At 40.0% G+C, this 21,944-nt stretch overlaps 1 protein-coding gene across 1 annotated transcript; it reads right to left on the bottom strand.

The window, feature by feature from the left end:
* Window positions 1–1,587: 1,587 nt before the first annotated feature.
* On the bottom strand, window positions 1,588–19,715 carry tbca (tubulin cofactor a). The gene is made up of 4 exons (XM_028602116.1): window positions 19,525–19,715; window positions 9,284–9,389; window positions 5,212–5,298; window positions 1,588–2,514 (listed from the first exon to the last, which is right to left on the bottom strand). Exons 1-4 carry the CDS (start codon window positions 19,575–19,577, stop codon window positions 2,434–2,436), a joined length of 327 nt encoding a protein of 108 aa, XP_028457917.1. The 5' UTR covers window positions 19,578–19,715; the 3' UTR covers window positions 1,588–2,433.
* Between the last annotated feature and the right edge of the window lie 2,229 nt (window positions 19,716–21,944).

The following is a 21,944-nucleotide window of genomic DNA, read 5'->3' as shown; positions in this document are numbered from 1 at the left end:
CACTGGAACCATTTTATATTCTGTTTACATTATAAAATGAATGCATTGTATGTGATATGGTCATTACAAGTTATTATCTTCATCTGCAGAGTAGTCTATAGTAAAAAGTGCATATATGTGTGGTGGAGTAGAAGTATAAAGTGACATCAAATGAAGGGACTTTAAGTACAGTATAGTTGATTAGTAGATTGGAAAAGGCAGGTGAGCTTGCTCAGAGGTCACATACAGGCCGATCTTTCATTTAGTGCTCATTTTAAAAAGTCTATAGTCGGGTTCTCTGATAATTCACAGCAGATGAGTCAAGTCGTCTTAAAGCAACGAGGTTGAATCAGTTACTTTCGTTTGAGAAATGAGTCCAGTGTGAGTTACTCCAAATGAGTAACGAGGCAGCCCCTGTAATAGGCTAGGAAGTAATAAGGGATGATGGAAAGTTACTATTTACTCTGCACTGTATTTAAGTAGAATTTTGAAGTACTTGCACTGAAGTATTTCCACTACATTTCAGATTGAGAAAATATTGTGCTTTTTACTCCACTATATTTATCTGACGCCTAGTTAATAACATGTTCAGAGTAAGAGCTTACATACACAAACGAGATCAGTTGATAAAATAAGATGCATTTCAGTAGATGCAACTATCCACCAACGGTTAAAATGGGCCCCACCTCCACCAGCTATACATGCTTTCAACTTTATGCTTAGTAATACAAATCTAATTAGGCTAGATAAAAACTCATTGACAGGGGCCCATTCTGCTACCTAATGAGCGCTTTTATTTTGATAGTTTTGTACATTTTGCAGATAATAGCCTACTTCCATATACTCAATATACCTTAAGTGAAACATTTGAATGCAAGAATTTTAACTACGGTAAGTATTGTATCAAAAACTAGTTTTTTGAAACATTTGTACTTATGGAAATAAGTCAGTGGAACAGGAACGCTCTACTTCAGCATAGGATCTCTGAATAGTTGGTACCCAGCCACCACACGTTCAGAGCAGTCAGTTCCGCAGCCCGCTCGGGCCCATGGTCACACAGACCCAGATGCAGCGCCCTGCCGCCGCATCTCATGCCTCAATTAGCGCCGCTGCCCTCTGCACGGACTCGATTAGGCCGTGATTTATCCGAAAGAAATATAATTATGCCTCCAAATAAAATAATCAGCATTGAAGAGCGATTTCCTTAACGAGATGGAGCGGGGTAGATGTCACGCAGTAGCAGCGCCTCATTAGGGCGGTAATGAGACTTTGGGGTGATCCCGATAATTATCGAAATCTGTAAAATAAGGATCAAGTCAAATGTAACCTTAATTTGTCTGGCAATTGAGTTCGTTTATTAGTACGACTATTTAGGAAGGACTCTCTCAGCCCTGATACGGGGTGTGGTTATTTTTAGGCCATTTGGATAATAGATGCAACTGCTGCAGGGACAGACAAGCCTGTTTAATCATTCATGGCCATAACCAACATTTGTCTTTTGACTGACAGGGTTTCCCCCAAAGTGCTCCTCTTTATTGTAGCTATCGACACACAATCCATTTCACTGCTCTTAACAGGAGAATACACTGTGCAATCAAAGCCATCAGGTTAGGGCTGAAACCAGAAATCAGTTTATTAATCGATTAGCAGGTTGAAAGAAAAGGACAATCCAACAATTTTGATAATCTTTAAAACATTCACTGATTTCAGTTTCTCAAATATGATAATTTGCTGCTTGTCAAGTAGTTTTACATCGTTGAAAGTCAAATATGTTTTGCACATAGAACACAAGCTGAGGAAACTTGTTTGTTTTTTTTCACTTGTTTTCTGATATTTCACAAACCAAGCAATTTATCGAAAGAATAACCCATCATTGAAATAATCATTACCTGCAGCTTTGGTTAGTATTCTGGGATGCATCTTCATTAAGTCCTGCGGGGGTTAAGCAACTCAGACACATATAAAAAGGAATGCAAAATGTGTCTGAAAAGTTTTAAGATAAACTGTCACTTCATAAAACCACTAAAGTGATCCCAGTTTTTCACCATTTACAATAGTCACCAGTGTAAAGCCTTCATACTTCAAATCCATCCAGCATTGGACCCACACCATGGAAAGTGATTATAGTTGCAGAAAAGACAAACACGTGTGTATTTAATAATGTCTTTGAAGTCCAAATTGTGTATTAGTATGACGATTTTTTTTTTTTTTTAGAAAAAGCCTCTACTCCTCTGCTGTAATCAACTGAATGTTTCACTGTGTTCTTGTTGGATTTTACACACAGGACTGTGATCAAATGTGGTGGCACGTTAACAGTAAACAGAAATAATTACATCAAGAACAGACACTGTGAATGGATTCAGTTTGCCTCCGCGGTTCCAAACAGGGCCTGACGAAAGGAATGGACATTTAAAGCAAGTGAATCTCACAGTGAGAACAGAAACAGATCAGAAATCATCCTTCAAGCTTCACTGAGTCCAATACGCTTCTAGCCTCTTTGTACTCCTCCGATTCACCCAAATCCTCTTCTGCTTCCTGAAAAGACACAAACACACACACGCTTGGGTTTTATTGCCATTTTAGAGCAATATTGCCATCTCCTACACCCAGAAATGAGGAATTACAGCTTGCTACTTAAGAATAAATCCACAATTCTCCTCAACTTTTATCCTGTCGCTGTCTATATAAAAAAATATATATATTTGAACAACAGTGTTTACATGTCACTTTGTGTTGTCATAAAACTTAATGCCTGAGATCATATTTCACTCAGTATCATGTTACCGGGATCTACATTTAGCAGTTAAGCGATGACGTGGCTGTATGGTGTCCGTGTCCTTTGATTAAGAGAGTGTGCGAGTTCCTGTGCTGGTCACCGAAGTGACTGCGCTGCTAATCAACTGTGATGAGCGTGTGCATATGTGCATGTCTGTCTGAAAGGAAGAAAGGCAGCAGGATGAGTGATAGGTGAAGGGGACATGTTGCTAATTCCAGGTTAGCTCTCTCTGCCTACCATCCAGCTCTCATGCGAGTGACTCACACCAACAGCTGCCCGACTGTTGCTCCGCATTAATTGCGATGACCCTGAGACATGCATGCTTATGTTTGCTTCTCACCATTCCAACTTAAGTCCTGAAGGGATTAGACACACACTGTGGTTGTACGGATACACTGAAATATGGTTAATTAATGTAACATGTGATATTTGAGCATATTCACATATTTAGTTCACTGAAATCACAAACAAGCAATTTCCCATAACCCCCCCGTGGTATGTGGCTAAGCGGATACTTTCTGTTTTATTTGATTCAGCTTTGATTTATCTTCCATTGAGATGTTTGCTACCACACAAATACAAAGCCACCCTGGAGTTAAAAACCAAAACGGGGGCAGCACGGTTTCCAAATTTCTCCATTTTAGGGGCTCTGAAACCACGGAATAGTGTGAACGTGAGGCGTAAACGAAGCAAAACACATTCTTTTCTTTTTTTTATCCAAAACGTAGCAGTGTATATGTAGCCAAAGAAGTGAGTGGAATTCGGATTTTCCACTCAACATGTTAGCCTGACTAACAACCTAAAGCCATGCTCTCTGTGAGGCTGTACTTAGGCACAGCGGTGCTTTAAAGCTAAATGCTAACATGGTTACAATGACAATGCTTACATGCTGATGTTTAGTGGTTATAATGTTCATCATTTTTGGTCCTAAAACAAAGTATTACACACATTAAAATTCTGACCTGGAGATGGCACCATCAGTGGATTACCAATCCATGAATGTCTGTACAAAATTCTCTGCCAATTAATCCAGTAGATGTTGAGATATTTCAGTCTGGGGGAAAAAAGTGGCGGACCGACTGCTCAACAGTGACTACTTTTACATGCACATAATATTCTGTTTTTTGCCCTAAATCCGAATAAAAAGACGATATTCCGACTAAGCTGTTTACATGGCTAATCAAAGCAAGTATTCCACTAATATTCCCGTTTTTTCAAAGTTTAGCAGCGGCGGCTGACTTGTTGGACCATGCGAACACAGGCTCCCTCTTTTATTTCGAAAAGGTTGGCGTAGCGATGTGCGCGAATATCCAAAACCCTGTTGATATCCAAGTCTTTGATCATTTTTAAAAGTAGCTGTGTTTCTCCTTTTCAAATGGGTCTGCAGCCTTGCAAACTGCTGGCTGGTTGGTTTGTTAACAGCAACCATAGCAACGCACAGAGCTGACCCTAAGCCATAAACAGACAAGAGGCCGTAAACAGTCATAAAAACACAGATTGAGACGCATATTCCGAATGCTCTGTATACATGTCCATAGAATGCCTCTAAAACCCGAATAATCGAGGAATAACCCACGTCTTAATAGGAAAATGCTATATTCTGGAAAAGGCCTTATTCAGAAAATATCCAACCAGAATATGCGGTTTACATGACTTCGGAATATTGTCATATTTGGGAATAATAGTGGAATATTGGCATGCATGTAAACATACCGAGTGACAGCCCTACATATACGTCACTGGCGTGGCTAATAAAAATGGTTAAGCCAACTTAAGCCAGCATTTTGAGAGATTTTGTGGGCTTTTTGTGTGCTGCTACTTTTATCGATAACTGTTTTCACAGGGCCTGGAAATGGTTCAGTCTGCAATCTTATGAGCGCCACAAATCCCATTCTGCTTGTATTTAAATGATGGCAGAAGTCCAATATCTGCATGGTCAAATACAAATGGAAACTATCTCCATTGCAAGATACCACTGGGGGGAAATGAGAAAATTATTTTGGGGATTTGGGTGAAATAACTTTCTTGTCCACCAATAACACTGTAATGAGTATTAGGGACTATAGTCAAACCATTGTGGCATAGCAAAAATGTCTTCATGTATTGTCTTATTTATAGTACTGCAGTAATGGTTGCTAGCTTTCGAGGCAGCAAACATATTGTGCAGTCCAATGGATGGTTTCAGCCTCTATTTTACCTCCTCAATGGTCTTTCGAGGTAAAATAAAAGAGGATTTGTGTGAAACACAAGCTGATGTTTAGGCTAATTCTATAATAAATAGTTGTTTATGTCATCATGTGTCTAAAATATCTCACAAATACAATTACACCAGGTAGTTCTACAAGGTTACAAATTAGTTACAGTAACAGCAAAAAAATAAATGGATTGAGAGTTTAATCAATACAGTTTGGTCCTGTTGTGAGATGAAATAGGTTTGTTACCCTTGTGTTACTTACTAATAACTGAAGCAGATCCCCGTGTGCTATGGTCAAACGGCGTTTGCAGTCTGGGATCATCATTCTGGCCTCCTGCAATACCTCCACCTGAGACCACACAGAGACCACATTACCACTTTATTAATTGCAACCACCGTTATCATTTTTCATTACAAAAATCAACACACACATCGAACATTTATTTTCCAAGTATAAAACATTCATTTAAAAACAGCTAGATACAGGCATATTCATTCGCTGCATTTCATTGTAGCCTAGTTCCTGACAGTAACATGCACGGTGTCCCACAGACACTCTGCTGTGGTTAACATCTCCCGACAAGCTGGCGGTATGAAATATGTTATTGAGTTATCGATCGGGCAGGGAGTTGGGCAGCAGGGGACCACCTCGATCTGACTGCACACCTGGATAAATGAAGAAACCCTGAGTCGAGGGCACTGTGATCAGGCGTAAAGAGGTATTACTACGCCTGGAGTGAAACGGTGTTACAGCCAGGGGAACTTTTGCAGCCGCGGCTAATGTGGAATTCCCCCAGCTGGCACCCTAAAGAGCAGAGAAGAGTTGGCTAACGCTGTCAGACACACTCACTCATGACAGATGCTTCCTCACCTAGCCCTCTGTCGAGCTGGAAAGTCAGAACACCAACGCAGTTACACACGTGTACATTACACGGCTATGCACACTAACAGGCAGTCAGATGAACTCATACACAGGCCGGCTGGCAGGCTGGCAGACTGACAGACGCGCGGAAAGACGGTGGACAACTAGTCGAGCTGGTTGCCATCTAGATGTGACAAGGTGAGCCAGACTAAGCAGAGGAGAGCTGCAACAGAGAAAAGTCATGGTGCCCTCCCAGTGCAGTGGAATGATCCCATCAGTGCTGGATAAAGATGACACTTAGAGCGTATTGATTCCATTAAAACAAAAACCTCTAATCCATCCTGCCTCAGACCTCTCATCTCCAACCATAATCCATCTGGCCTTCCAATCTCCCCCCCATTTAACACCAGCCAAGCGTGTTGCTCAGCCTGAGCCGTCGCTCTATGAATGAACAAACAAAACAAAAACACACTAAGAATTTTAATGTTTCCAGTAAACATAATCAGAAGCGGTGCCTGCTGTGCAGTTCCTCGCTGCCTGGAACATGTAAAAGGGAAATCAACTGGGACCCAGTGCTCTGTGCAGAGCTCAACGCTAACTTGTTTCCCAAGGAGCACATGTGCTCCTAAGTAGAAAAATCTAGGAGCACATTAAAGAATATTAGGGGCGCAATGAAAATGTATCAAATAATGTGTTTTTCTTTCATAAAATGAATATAAGGAGACATTTACAAGCATTCATTCATTCATTCATTTGAATATAACAAGTAGCCTAAACAAGGTTTTTGATTATTTCTGCTTCTAACTGCATTTATTTAATATTTATGTAATAATTCATACTTTAAACTGCACATGGTTCAAGGTTCATTTAATGTCATTGGACAACAAATGTCCCACTAAACCCAGACAGACCTTTGGAGAATTCACTCCAGACATTATACGTCTCCATAACAGCAGGCGGCGCAAATCTGTATTGTCGCCCAAAAAAATGAAAACCTGAAATGAAGAACGTGTCACATGGGTGTGGCTTCTCCAGCCAAACATGATGGCGGCTTGTTCAAAATACGATCTCGTATTCTACGAAAATAGTTGCAAAAAAACGCAGTTGCTGAATCTGTCTTCATTTCAGATCGACAAAGGTCAGTTTAAAAGATTTGTCAGATTTTGAGAGGTGCCCGTCACTCATCCCGCTCGTCATTTCCTGGGTTAGCACTCCACCAATCAGACTGGTCATTGAGTCCGACTACCCGCCCTCCGACCCAGCGAGTCAAGTCGGACAAAATGACGACGGCACGGAACACACTGAACAGACTCGAGTCACCGACCTCGCCAGACTGTCCGACGGCCGATTATCAGGTTGGTGCATCAGGGCCTTTACCTGTACGGGGGACAGCAGAGAGGCATCGCCTCTGTAACATGCTCCGCTACTTGTTCAGTTAAAAGGTGCTTTAAGCAATGTGACGCGTTTTTTAGGCTACAACATTTTTTGTTACATGCAGCAAACATCTCCTCACTATCCACTAGCTGCCTGTCCCCTGAACACACTGTAAAAAAACGCGGTCTCTGTAGACACTTCAGGCTCCACAAACGGCAACAAAAACAAACTGCACCAACCTGCACCACCATACATAAACAGTGTTCCAGCAAATAACCGACAAGAAGGATTTTGGGGTGGGGATTGCGGGGTTTAGTGCGCGGGAGGGGACGGGAGGAGGAGGGAGGGGCGAGCTAGCCTCGTTTTGTTTGACAATACTTCGAAAGTTAACAAGAAGTGACGTTACCCAACATCACTTAGAGCACCTTCAAACAGGGATAGTAATAGCCGATAAAGCGGTTGCAACTGTGGTTACTTTTCAAAACGCCACGCGGACAACGCTCGCAGCAGGCTCGCTGCAACATAATATATTGACGAGCCGAGTGCAGCCGCTCAGACAGGCTGTATGTGCTCCAGTAAAAACAGAAAGGCAACCATGTAAAACTAAATGTAGAGAAGTTCACGGGAGCTACTGGCAGCCACATCGGCAAAAAACGGCAAGTATGAAAATAACGTCAGGTTGTGCTCCTAAATACATTTTACAGTTCGCACAAATCTATTTTTAGTCGCAAATGGGAGTGAAAGGGTCGCACTGCAGAGCCCTGCTGTGGAGCAGTACTCGTGGACCATGCCCACATGTGTTGGTCTATATGTTCAGCCTTTTTTGGATAAAGTGGGGCATTTAATCAAGGATACTGGGTTTTAGATGTAATGTCAAATCCACACTTCGTAGAAAAACAACAATGCTAACCTGTTAAATATTAGCTTGTGTAATCTTAGTTTAGCGTGTTAGCATGCTAAAATTTTGCTAATTAGCACTTAAAACAAAGTACAGCTGAGGCTGATGGGACAGCCATTAGTTTTGAAGGCATTTGGTCATAAACCAAAACACTGGACACATTTAAATTTGACCTAATGATGGGGCTGATTGAAAGGTCAGAGGATCACCAAAGTGATTACAATTCAAACTGAGAGGTACATGGATGTCTGAACCAAATTTCACAGCAATCTATCCAATAGTTGTTAAGATCTTTCACTCATGGTGGCGCTAGAGGAAAAAAAAAAAAAAAAAAAAAATCAGGGAATCACCAAAAGTCACTATCATCCACTGGGGATCATGAATGTCTGTACAAAATGTCATGTCAATACATTGAATAGTTGTTGAGATATTTCAGTGTGCACCAAAGTGATGGACCAACCAATCGACCAACAGGCAGACTTTGACATTCCAAGAGCCACGGTGCTAGCTTGGCTAAAATATATGAAATAGGATCATTACTCTCAGGAAACAGACACTGATTAATGCCTTTTATTTAACATTCTTTTTAATTTCACCTTTTTGGCCCAAATGCCTGTGTAATGAACTGTACCCCTCTATCTGCCTGTGTTAATTGATGACACTATCCTAGTCCTTGTGTTGTCATTCTGCATTTCAGTTTCTGTTAAATTTATAATAAAAAGTGTTTTAATATGCTATCAACACATAAAGCAAGCCAGCAACATGTCCGTCACAAATTTTCAAACCCTTTACTACACAAAATGCACACGCAACTGATGGAGGGCTGCAGGCAGAGTGAGAGAGAATGGAGAGGAGGGTAGGGGCACTAAATTACCAGCACGTGTCAGTAATTATCAAACTCCTCTAAAGTAACATGATATAATTACATCTGCATCAAGCAAATTACAAAATCACTAATGATTCTCCTCTCAAAACCTAATTCTTCATTATCAATGTGGACTGACCTCATTACATCAACGAGGGGCTACTCAAATCATCAAGATAGAATTCACTTCCTAACTACGGGAGAGCAAAACCTCTTCACTCACTGGCTAAGATCAACGGGAAAACGGCTGATGATAAATGGATAATGCAAAAGGTTTTCAAATTTAGACACATAGTTCTTTGGTATACAAGAAGCAAAACAGAGGACCCCCATACCTGTTTCTTGATGACATACTCACATCCTGCCTCTGCTTTGAGGCGCTCAACCTTCTCCTCCTGCTGGCTTAGCTCTTTTTTGTACGAAATCTCCTCTTTCACCAGCCTGCAGACAGCGAGGACAGGAAGAGAGGAAAAGACAGTTCACAGTTAAAGGCAGTCACACAGTGTTGTTCCATCAAACACGAAGCATAAATGCACGGCCTCCCAGACAGATAATATAGGCCCGAAGCATGAAAAAAGGGCGGGCTGTGATGGTCACCTTTTACAGACAGGGCCATCTATCCTCATTCTCTCCAACGTTCCTCTAACTCAGGGGACACAGTGAGATCATCTCCCGCAGGATGGCAAGATACACACCTCAATAACAACAACAACCGAACACATCATTCCTCCTCCCTGCTGCTACACAGAATACTGGCTTCCAAGTACAAATCACCCTCATGCTTCGATAGTAAATCCTAATTTTTCATATGCAGTATAATTTGCAGTTGTGCAAAGGATTAATTTGAGGGATCAACTAATCAGTTATTTGACCAATCGCTTCAGCACTAATTAGAGCCCGGCCGATATATCGGCAGGCCGATATTAGGCATTTTCCAAACTATTGGTATCGGCATTTATAATGGCCGATAAATTAATATTTAACCCTTATGAAAAGGAGGCTTGAGAGGGATGTGTAGGTGGCTGGCTTGAGACCAGTGGAGGTGTCGGTAAGAACAGTCACTTTAAATTCCACAATTTCTTTTATTCCAAGTAATATCAGGTAACAAGTATGGGGTGTGTGTGTGGGTTTCTGAGGGGGAAAGGATATGGGATATAGTTAGCTTCACAATGCCACAAACAAGGCCACAATTAATGTGGATAACAAACATGCATACATTATCTGCTCTGTTTTGTCTTCCCGTCAACCTTTGACGTTTTTGACGCCTTTTTTTCACAGTTTGTTTTTGCTTTTTCCAACGTTTTAAATTATTAAATTTTTCTTCTACACATTTTCAGTGCTTATTTCTACGTCCCATATTTTCTGATATAAAACAAAAATTTAAAACGGGTCAATTTCATCCGAAGTCAACACAAGGGTTCAAAAATTAAATAAAAACGGACGAAACACCCTTCAACCATGTTAGGAGTGTTGGCGTTGCATAGTCTGTCCACCAGAGGGCGCTCTACAACCTCGCTGTTGGCAACACTCGTGTTTAAGTTTCATATCTTAAGTTTGTATTTTTATACATTTTATTTATCAGAACTAATATATTTTGATGTTCCTCTGTTCTGTTGTGACAATAACACAAACAAGTTTATTTTTAAACTGCATTATCATATTTTAGTGAAGACACGTTTCTGGATTTTTTTTTTTTTTAAATATACAGTACAGGCCAAAAGTTTGGACACACCTTCTCATTCAATGCCTTTTCTTTATTTTCATGACTATTTACATTGTAGATTCTCACTGAAGGCATCAAAACTATGACTGAACACGTGGAATTATGTATTAAAAAAGTGTGAAATAACTGAAAACATGTCTTATACTTTAGATTCCTTAAAGTAGCCACCCTTTGCTTTTTTGATAGCGCTGCAGATAGTGTTGCTCAATGAGCTTCATGAGGTAGTCACCTGAAATGGTTTTCACTTCACAGGTGTGCCTTGTCAAGGTTAATTAGTGGAATTTGTTCCCTTATTAATGGGGTTGGGACCATCAGTTGTGTTGTGCAGAAGTCAGGTTGATACACAGCCGACAGCCCTATTGGACAACTGTTAGAATTCATATTACGGCAAGAACCAATCAGCTAACTTAAGAGAAACGAGTGGCCATCATTACTTTAACAAATGAAGGTCAGTCAGTTTCTCCAGAAAAACGCGATTATGCGATCGCATGATTCCAATGCATAATCAGCCAAAGTCCGCATATTCATGCGGGGCCTTTTTCGCTGCATAAATTACCGATTTCCGAGCAAAATATGCCGTGCTTGCATGATTTCATAATCCCCGCATTTTCGTTGCAAAAAAGTCACATATCTTAGCAGAAAGTTGAAAAAATGTTGCGTTTACTTCACACAAGAGCAGCCATTTTCCCCTGTTGCCATGGGAACGTTATGAAGTGACTTAATTACGCGACGTGAACATCAGCAAAAAGCAGGTGTTGATACTTTGAGTCTCTTAAGTTGGTATCCAATAAGAAACTTATCTTAATATCTGAGGTCTACTCAAATTTCTTTGTTTAAGTGCTCCTGCTGTCTATATTATTAACGATTTTTGAAAGTCTGTCTCTTTTGTATCTTTTATTTCCCTCTTTTTAGACTATTACTTTTATTTTTACTTTATTATATTATTTGTATATATTTTTTTTATCTTATTTGTTTACTTATTGCAATGACTGAATATTTGTAAACTATTTTTGGAAATTAAGTTTAAAAAAAGCAGGGTGTTGGGGGAATCAAACCGCATTTTTTCAAGTTCCCGCATTTTTTCAAGTTCCCGCATTTTTTGCAAATTCCATTGCATTAAAATTGCATAAATATCCTGCATATTCCATCGCATTTTTTATGAAAACGTGCCACATAATCAAGGATTTTTGCCCGCAACAATCACAAAAAACTCCACGTTTTTCTGGAAGGACTGGTCAGTCTGGAAAATTGTGAAAACTTTTAATGTGTCCCCAAATGCAGTCGCAAAAACCATCAAGCGCTACAACGAAACTGGCTCACATGAGGACCGCCCCAGGAAAGGAAGACCAAGAGTCACCTCTGCTGCTGAGGATAAGTTCATCTGAGTCACCAGCCTCAGAAATCACAAGTTAACAGCAGCTCAGATTAGAGACCAGATGAATGCCACACAGAGTTCTAGCAGCAGACACATCTCTAGAACAACTGTTAAGAAGAGACTGCGTGAATCAGGCCTTCATGGTCAAATAGCTGCTAGGAAACCACTGCTAAGGAGAGGCAACCAGCAAAGAAGCAAGAAGTTTGGGCCAAGAAACACAAGGAATGGACATTAGACCAGTGGAAATCTGTGCTTTGGTCTGATGAGTCCAAATTTGAGATCTTTGGATCCAACCGCCGTGTCTTTGTGCGATGCAGAAAAGGTGAACGGATGGATTCTACATGCCTGGTTCCCACCGTGAAGCATGGAGGAGGAGGTGTGATGGTCTGGGGGTGCTTTGCTGGTGACACTGTTGGGGATTTATTCAAAATTGAAGGCCTACTGAACCAGCATGGCTACCACAGCATCCTGCAGCGACATGCCATCCCATCCGGTTTGCGTTTAGTTGGACCATCATTTATTTTTCAACAGGACAATGACCCCAAACACACCTCCAGGCTGTGTAATAGGGCTGTCAAAATTGCTCAAAAATGACGTTCGAATATTCCCTCTAAAATAACACTGAATATTCGAACTACCGAGCGTCACGCACGGCTCTTTTTTTTCAGCGGCGCACGAAAAAGCGGAAACAGGAAGCCTAAATGAGTTCGCCAACAACCGGATGCCAGGACTCTCAGAGTGACTGCAGGTCTCTCTGGTAAACTTACCGGGTTAAGATGAGTTCTTTTATGGTGAATGAAAGGCTCGATCCAAAGAAGTAGGTCAGTGAATCACATCGAAGCATTGACGGCAATGCTGCTGCCGGTTCTGCCGTTGTTTACCTTTTTCCTTCTTCTTCTAGTCCGTAGAAAGGGCAGCGTCGGTAGCCTTTGCTCATTAGCGCCACCGCTGTTCAGGAGAAGACTGCAGCTAGTGTCGCGAGCACCAGCGCAAGTATAAATAGTCACGGCGATCTCATTATGTCACATTTGTATGCACCAGCTGGGCTGCATCCAGTATGTAACGGCTTTCAGGCGCGCTAGCAAAGCAGACAGCCAGACAGCCTCTGCTACCGCAAGCGTTTTTTTCTACTTTTTTTTTTTCCACTTTTTTTTTTTTTTTTTTTTTTTTTTTTTTAAATTCGAATATTAATTTTCACCTTCAAAATTCGTTTTTTTTAAAACTATTCGAATATATATTCAAATTTAGAATATTCGTTGACAGCCCTACTGTGTAAGGGCTATTTGACCAAGAAGGAGAGTGATGGAGTGCTGCGCCAGATGACCTGGCCTCCACAGTCACCGGACCTGAACCCAATCGAGATGGTTTGCGGTGAGCTGGACCGCGGAGTGAAGGCAAAAGGGCCAACAAGTGCTAAGCATCTCTGGAAACTCCTTCAAGACTGTTGGAAAACCATTTCAGGTGACTACCTCTTGAAGCTCATCAAGAGAATGCCAAGAGTGTGCAAAGCAGTAATCAGAGCAAAGGGTGGCTACTTTGAAGAAACTAGAATATAAGACATGTTTTCAGTTATTTCACACTTTTTTGTTAAGTACATAATTCCATATGTGTTCATTCATAGTTTTGATGCCTTCAGTGAGAATCTACAATGTAAATAGTCATGAAAATAAAGAAAATGCATTGAATGAGGTGTGTCCAAACTTTTGGCCTGTACTGTATATCGGCCGATATATCAGAATATCGGATTTTTAAATCACCAAATATATTGTATTAATTGTGTTAAAAATCCTTTATCGGTCAGGCTCTAGCATCAATCTAATCTGATCTAATGTGTATATTATATCATAATCTCACTGGTAATGAGACATTCATCCGACAATAATGAACACGACTAAGTGCATATGTGATCATTCTAAATATTATCACACAGACAAATATGTGCTCGGCTTATTTCTCGTTAATTTAGTGCAGCTTTTTTTTCCAGAGACATTTAAATATACTCAGTGGTTTTTAATTTTTTACATTTTTTTTTCTTCCAAAATATTCAAACTATGACTCTGCAGTGACCCAGTTCACATCAAGACCATTTCAATACTGCCAGGGTTTTGGCACCACCTAAGCCGAATGAATGTAACTGTGTGACTTTTTACAAATTTAATGATTGTAGTTGGTCGCCAGTGGCCTTCTTTTGGCAAGTTTTGTCTTTAAGCTTTTTTGAGCATTATTTATTTATTATCAGTTCTAGATTTTTTGCATTGTTTGAGACACAGATATGGTAATAATAATTTTCTTGAGGGAGGACCACTAAACCCCTTGCCAAATATTTAAGTCCTCCACAAACCTAGGGAAACCAATGTACTGATAACATTGTTTTTTCTTCATCATCACTACTGTAAAGCAAGCTGAACTCTGATTTAGTTCATGGTTACATTTTTGAGTAAAGTCAAGCTCCAACTTAAACTTTCGTTGTATCGCAACTTTTCCATGTCAAGTAAACAAGCAGCATCCACACATAAGACACCTTTTGTTGCCCTTGTTAACTGTATGCCTTTCAGCTCACGTTATCACCGTGCTTATGTGACTTATGAGCCACCTCTATCTATCGCCTCCAACTCACTCGCACACATACACCCACACACTACTAGTCTTTTTAGTGATTAATTGATCATCAATTTAGTCCCTAATTTGGACCAAGTCAGGTGGTAAATGGGCCTCTTTTCCTTGATTGTTAGTGAAAATGGGCTTGAGTACATTGATAAATTTTGATTATTTATCAATTACGGGCCAAATGGAACTAAATCTATTATTATTCCGACCCTGATTGGCATAATGGAGTTTGAAAATATCACTATTGATAATGATTCCCAACTAATAGTCTTTTTCCGCCTGTGCCTGCTTGTCGCAATGACAACACAAATTTAATTTTTCATAAAATCAGCCTGCGTGTGCGTAAGTGAGTGATCCTTCATTAATCATTAACATTTAATCAGAGACCCTTCCCTCCGTGTTGCGCTGCTCCTTGCTTAGCCAAGGAAGCCAACATCACTCTGTCATATTTTACATCAATTACCACTCATTCTTAGAAGGTTCCATCAAGAAGGTTTTAAACAGGCACCGTATGCAATAGCAGCTCCTGCCTTCCACTCTCATGCTTGATGCAGAGTGAGTGATGTCACCTGTTTAGAGTCAAAGAAGGTGGCAAAGAGGGGGAAAGATGGAGGGAGGAAGGCTGGAATAATTTGAATAAAACTGAAGGACAGTCTAATAACAAAATGTCCATTCCTCCCCTCCCAGTCCTGATGTTAATTTCTTATTTCTCCCAGACTTGGAGCGCTGTGTGAATGAGGGGTGGGGTCGTGGCTGGTTTTAAATAGACCTGCCACCTCAGGCTTAATGGAAAAGGCAGCTCTCTGGAAAATAGAAAAAAAAGGGAATTAGAGCCAGCCGACACACATTCAGCCGCCTCCTCTAGCACTGTATTTTTGAGCCACGATGTAGTCTGTGCTGGGACTGGAATGACAAAGGCAAATTACTGTTGTCATTTTATTAAGGGCATCCGCCTCGCTAGGGCAGAAAAGGCACTGACTGGAATGTGCAAAAGCCAGTGGAAATAGGCCTGGCTAAAAGAGCAGGCAGGTTCCCTCTCAACTCCAATATATAAAAGGGAGGAGGGAGGGAGCAAGGCAAACGCAGAGAAGGAGAGACAGAGGAGAAAGAGAGCAAACGGGAGGGACACCAGGTTATGAAGACACCGAAAGCAATGACAGTCTGTACGTTTAAACCTAACAGCTTGATTAAGGGTCCACGTCAAGACAGGACTTTTGGCCTAGAGGAGGTGAGATGTAATATCGGTAGTATCAAATAGTATACTCTACCTCAAAAACATCAGAACAGTAGTTACTGCCTAATAAAGTACACTATTGTACTGTTGTCTTTCCTACACTGGACACTGTGACATTATCCTCTATGGGAAACCCAACCACCGTCATCAGCACCTCAGGGAGCCCGTTAGTAATCTGACCCACAAAACACAATCAATAGCACATTACACTATCACCACTGACAGGAGGGATCTGCCTGATCGACGAGAGATACTCTCACAGACGGAGCACATTATCCCACCACTCCTCATAATATATACAGTATTTTCCATTCCAGCATGGTAAAGTATCTAAACATGTACACATTTAGCTCAGAATGGATGCCAAGTCTTTTAATAGGCCGCTTTCAACCGGATGATGAGCTTTAGAGTTCCTACATCGAAAAGCCTTTGTTTTGTCCAAGATGTCATGTACAAAACAAAAACAGATTTATTTAGTGCTGCCCCCTGAAAGTCAAATATTTGTATCATCAGTCGGTGACCCCTCAGTCAACTGAGATTCTTCCAGATACTGATGATGTTATCTTCTGCCTTGTGCTTAAGAGTGGTGAATTTCCAACTCACAGCAACTTCATACGGCTCTGGCTTTTGTTGTCGTAGTTAGTAGTGTATTGAGTTATCTTAGTGAAATGCTCTGAGTGAATTTAAGTTGGGCTTTTATTGTGAAGGGTAAAAGGGTTATGCTGCAGTTGTCGGAGTAAATAAAAGCATGTTTGCCATCTTGGCGCACGCTAGTTCAGATTACGGAGCCTCCATGTTTTTATTTTATTATCCTCAGCTACAGTAGTTAGCACGCATTAGCTCGGACGGCTAACTTTGCTTGTTTACTCTATCACGTGAACGTCTTTGTCACCCTGAACTCCATTCAAATATCTGGCAGTTCAATAAAGCGCTGCTTAAAACTGAAAGGAACGAATAGTCTAATATTTGTATGAACAGACAAATCCGATTTGACTGACAACATTTTGAGTCTGGTACAACCCTAGCTTAATTCAAAGGTATGGTATTTCTATTCATTATTCTTTTGTACCGTAATAATCCATTTTGTCAGACACAAAATTCAAAAAGAAAATTCTTAGGCTACATCCATAATCAGATAGAAAACGATGCAAACAGTGAAGAAAAGTGAATGGAGTGGGACATTAAATTGCTTAAAATAGTGAACATGAGATTTAGGCAATGCATTTGGAGAGTCTTTGGTCTTAGTAGCTCTCAAACATCTTGTGGATGCACACTGATGACATATTGTCTTTGACTAATACATGTTTTTGCTGTAGATGTCTTTTTGTTGAGATCATTAGTCTAGACCAGGGGTCACCAACCTTTTTGAAACTGAGAGCTACTTTATGGGTATTGAGTCATACGAAGGGCTACCAGTTTGATACACTCTTCTGAAATGACAAATGTGTTCAGTTTGCCTTTAGTTATATATGATTATTAATGATTAATGACACTCATCAATGTGACGAACCTGATCATGTTAATGATTTCTCACAATAATTATCAACAATGACTTAACAAGATGGGAAACAGATAATATCAATATTCAATTTTAATTTTTAGAACAGGCCTGAGGGCTACTCATGTGGTCCTTGGGGGGCTACCTGGTGCCCGCGGGCACCGTGTTGGTGACCCCTGGTCTAGACAATGACCCTAGTCTATTGGTATCTTGGCAGATCAAACATTGCCTTCTCATGATCACGACTTAAACCTACATAACAGTTGATCATTTTGACAGCAAACTTTTCCAGCTATAAACGTTTTCAGGGTATAAACATCCTACTGTTTTACTCTATGCTACTCGCGGCAGCTTAGTGTAGTCTTGGATTTAAATCAGGATAGAATTTGGTCTTGAACTTTTAACCACTATTGTTGGTGGATCATTTTCAATAATTCCTTCACTTCCCATCTGTTACTACACAAATATTAGTACAAGAGTTGATACTGGTGTATTTTTCTTAAGTATGAGCCATGATCAGAGCAGGATCTACTGTAGATTCCAGTCAAACAGAATATGAAGAATGCTGAATGTACAAGATAAGACTAACACTGCACTGCATTTATACATTTGTGTTCCTCGAAAGTAACAAACACATTTCCTGTGCTTTCTGGAGATGTTTTGAATCGGTCACTCAGTTCTCAGGTCTCATTGGTTTATTTGAATTATACAAATGTCTTAATAATCTTGCAATTCTTGTTGATACAGCACCTGAACAAAGACCTAGCAGAGAGCTTGATTAAGGTAAAATATGAGTAACAACCACTGTTGTTATGGCTGAGGTCATGAAAAAGAAATCCTTTCTGTGACCAAAGGAAAAAGTTAGATAAATTAGAAAATGAATACTAAATATATAACTGCAGTTATTCACCAGATATTCAATATTAAATGCCTCAGAACAAAATGATGGGGAAAAAATTGATCAAGAGATTTGGCTTAGAGGTAAAACAATTGTCGGATATGTAACTACAAATCAATTAAGGAGCAAAATTACATGTTTTAGTGTTGAAAATAAAACAGCACCATATTTGACAAACTATAGAATATTAGTATGATGTGCTAGTCACAGTAAACTTATAGGCCTAACATCCATGTGATGACCATAGACCACACTAACAGTAGCAGTAAGCTACATGATGCAGTGTCATGACTGTGCAGGTATTTCCTACATCTTCACAAATGTCCACCGTCAGCTCCGACTGGGTGGGAGAAAGTAATGTTATATGGAGATAAAACAAGGCTAGACAGGGCTGTGTTAAAAACAGCAGTGCAACGTTAGTTTATCTTAGCCAGTTTCAGGGTGAATGTTTATTTCTCCATAACTGCAGTGGGCCTGATCAACAAGGCCCACTGACAGTCTCTGACCCCTCAGTTACTACACGTTACATTAGCACATCCTGGACTATTACCCCTGACCATTGCACATGTTAACATTACACATAATATGAGCTTTTGCACATCTGCCTTTCTTGTTTCCCTTTTTTAACTTTATATCGTACAGATTGCTATTTTGTTATAGTCTCATTGTGCATACTTTAAATTTTAATAGACATTCTGTATTTATGTTCTTGCCTTTAGCAGTACTTTGCCTTATTGTTTATTTCCTATGTGTTTACTGTATGCACCAAATACACAAAGGCAAATTCCCTGCAAGTGAGAACTTGCTTTGGTAAGTTAATAAATATGATTCTGATTGTATCTGGTTTTTCTATTTAACGTTAACGTTACACCAATTTAAGTGAATACACTATCATAATAAAAACAATGTTTAGGCCCTTGGTTGCGAGTGTCCTCTTACACCAGCATACATGACAGCAGCCGGAGCAACCGAAAACACAACAAAAGAATTGGTTTCAGACTATAGGCCGCGCCACAACACCGGAGTAAATTTAAAACCTAACGGACAAACATTCCTCCATGCGCGGTGTGGTTTAATGCCGAGCCAGTTTGTCCGCTCGGCTAAGCTAGTTAGCTCGCTACCCTAGGTGAGCGCATAGCTTTATGTAGCCTATATCTATGTAGCTTAGCGTAGCTATTGTACATAGTTAGCTTGCTTGACATGCTAAATCGTCTTAAACTGGAGCGAAAAGCCAACCTTACCTCTTAACGATGCCAGTTTTTATCTTAATTTGCCGTATTCTTGGATCTGCCATGGCTGTAGATTGTGGCTAATGTACGCAGTTGTAACGTGCGGTGGCTAACTGCTAACTGTGAACGGTGTGCTGAAAGGAAGTCAGTGATGACCAGCTGCTCGCAGATAAATCGATCTCTAGGAGCGGATGATTATCGAGTGTGTGGATCACACAGCAGGTCAAGTATGAGAACACAGTTTTGGGGAGTGAGCTACAATTACATTTAAAAATATATGATGAAAAAGATACTATGAAAATAAGTCATATCCATATCTCATAACAAAACACCAAAGTTAGGACCCTATGGAGGACAAAAATCACACAGTAGCCTATGGAGGAGGATTGGAGTCTTATGACCGTGACTGGTCAACTATTCTTGCACCATTTCCTTGTACTCCTCCTCTGCCTTTATATGACTTCTAATTATGCATTTACTACATTCCTGTTACACCCAGTTTATTCATCACCACTTCCACCTATTTTGTATTACTTTATTTTATTTTTGTATTATGTTATATTTTATTCCTTATCTGCTTTGTGTTTAGATCTTACTTTTTTGCTTATACATATTTTATTAGCATTGTTGGAGGGAGCCTGAGACCTAAGATTTTGATTGCCAACAACTGCTTCCCTGTATGTCTAATTGCTGTGCACATGATAAATAAAGACCTTGAAACTATTTTATTATACACAATGGCAAGATAAGACAAGACAAGATAAGTTTTCTTTGATCCTCAGAGGGGATATAGAACTAGTAAAAAATGTGAAATAAGAGCAATTAAAGAGTTACGAGGTAGACATTGTGTGGTATACAGCTAGGAATTAGATACTTGGACATCTGAGTGCATAGCCAACTTCTTTTGTATTGTTGTGCTTTTTATGTATTTTTTATTTATGTAGCCTAATGTTCATATATGTATTGAGGCAGACTTCAAACCATCTGCCTTGGTTGTAAAGCACTTTGGGTCAACTTGTGTTGTTTTAAATGTGCTATATAAATAAAGATGACTTCATCTGTGACATGTGATGCTTTCTTTTACATTTGGAGCAAGGTGGAGGGACTCACTCAGCTTTATAACAATACGTTTAAAAAAATAGTGATGGGGGAGGAATGTATGGTCCAGCTACAGTTCTTCCACACTGAGATAAGCCAGTTGAGATGGTCAGAGTAAGGATATCACTCAGGCGACATGACCCGCCACGGGAGGAGTCCATGACAAAGATCCAGGACAGTGGGAGCTACATCTCTTAGCTTACCTGGGATTGGTTAGGCCTTCCCTCAGAAGAGCTAAAGGTTGTTAAGGAAAAAATCATCAGGGATGTTGCCCTGTTGCTCATTCTTTTCTTGGGATCTCTGGAAAAGGGATATATAAAAACTGTTACTAATATACAGTACATTGTGGAAATTTCCAAAAGTACTGTTATGTGTCTGTATATGTAGGCTTGTTTAAAAATCTTAAAATACCCAAGCTTGGAGGAGACCCCTGATGTAGTCAATACTAACTTTTCTCTTAAATTTCTATCTTAGAATCTATTTGAAAAAAAATATCACAGGACATTATTGACATTATAAACGTTGTTAGGATGTTATTGACAGATTTCCCTGATTTTCACCGGAATAATTTATTTGATTCAGAAGAGGTTGAAATAGTGCACAGTGGCTCAGGTATCACACACAATAATGTGGAAGTGTTAAATTATATATATACATAGACAATATCTCAGCTTTGTTACAGTAATGAAAAGTCATTGCTTAAAGAGTTGTGTTTTGGTCAGTTATGGGTCAGGGAGCGAATATGCTTCTTGGAACCCAGTAGTGGTGGGCTGAATATTTTTTCTCAGTGACTTGAGTCTAATATTTAAATGATAAAGCCAAAAAACTAAACACTGTCTAGTCACAGAAAGTACAACGTGTTGACCGTGGTCCTGATCCTGCTGCTGCCAGCGACAAGGGAGCTGTCCAAGGTACATAAGGAGGGGGTGATGGTTAACAGGATAATGACATGTTGTGGCATGTCTACCAAATCATGTGTGCCTACAGCAATTAGACAGCACAATGAAAAAATAAAACTTTCTATCTATCTATCTATCTATCTATCTATCTATCTATCTATCTATCTATCTATCTATCTATCTATCTATCTGTCTGTCTGTCTGTCTGTCTGTCTGTCTGTCTATCTATCTATCTGTCTATCTATTTATCTATCGATCTATCGATCTATCTAACTATCTATCTGTGTGTCCGTCCGTCTGTCTGTCTGTCTGTCTGTCTGTCTGTCTATCTATCTATCTATCTATCTATCTATTGATGTGCAAGTGCAGTCTCCTACCTTCGTGCATGTGGGTCATTATCTGCAAACGTTCACTTAATGGTTCAATTAAAAAATA

This window comes from Perca flavescens, chromosome 16 (genome assembly GCF_004354835.1).
Source record: "Perca flavescens isolate YP-PL-M2 chromosome 16, PFLA_1.0, whole genome shotgun sequence".
NCBI lineage: Eukaryota > Metazoa > Chordata > Actinopteri > Perciformes > Percidae > Perca > Perca flavescens.
This window is presented reverse-complemented; position numbering and strand designations above follow the sequence as displayed.

Excerpts from the sequence above, each read along its gene's own strand:
- tbca (XM_028602116.1), bottom strand. The coding sequence starts at position 19,577 with ATGGCAGATCCAAGAATACGGCAAATTAAGATAAAAACTGGCATCGTT. Across the intron at positions 9,390-19,524 it reads AAAACTGGCATCGTTAAGAG|GCTGGTGAAAGAGGAGATTT; the intron begins GTAAGGTTGGCT and ends CGCTGTCTGCAG. Across the intron at positions 2,515-5,211 it reads GGGATCTGCTTCAGTTATTA|GAAGCAGAAGAGGATTTGGG; the intron begins GTAAGTAACACA and ends GTGTCTTTTCAG.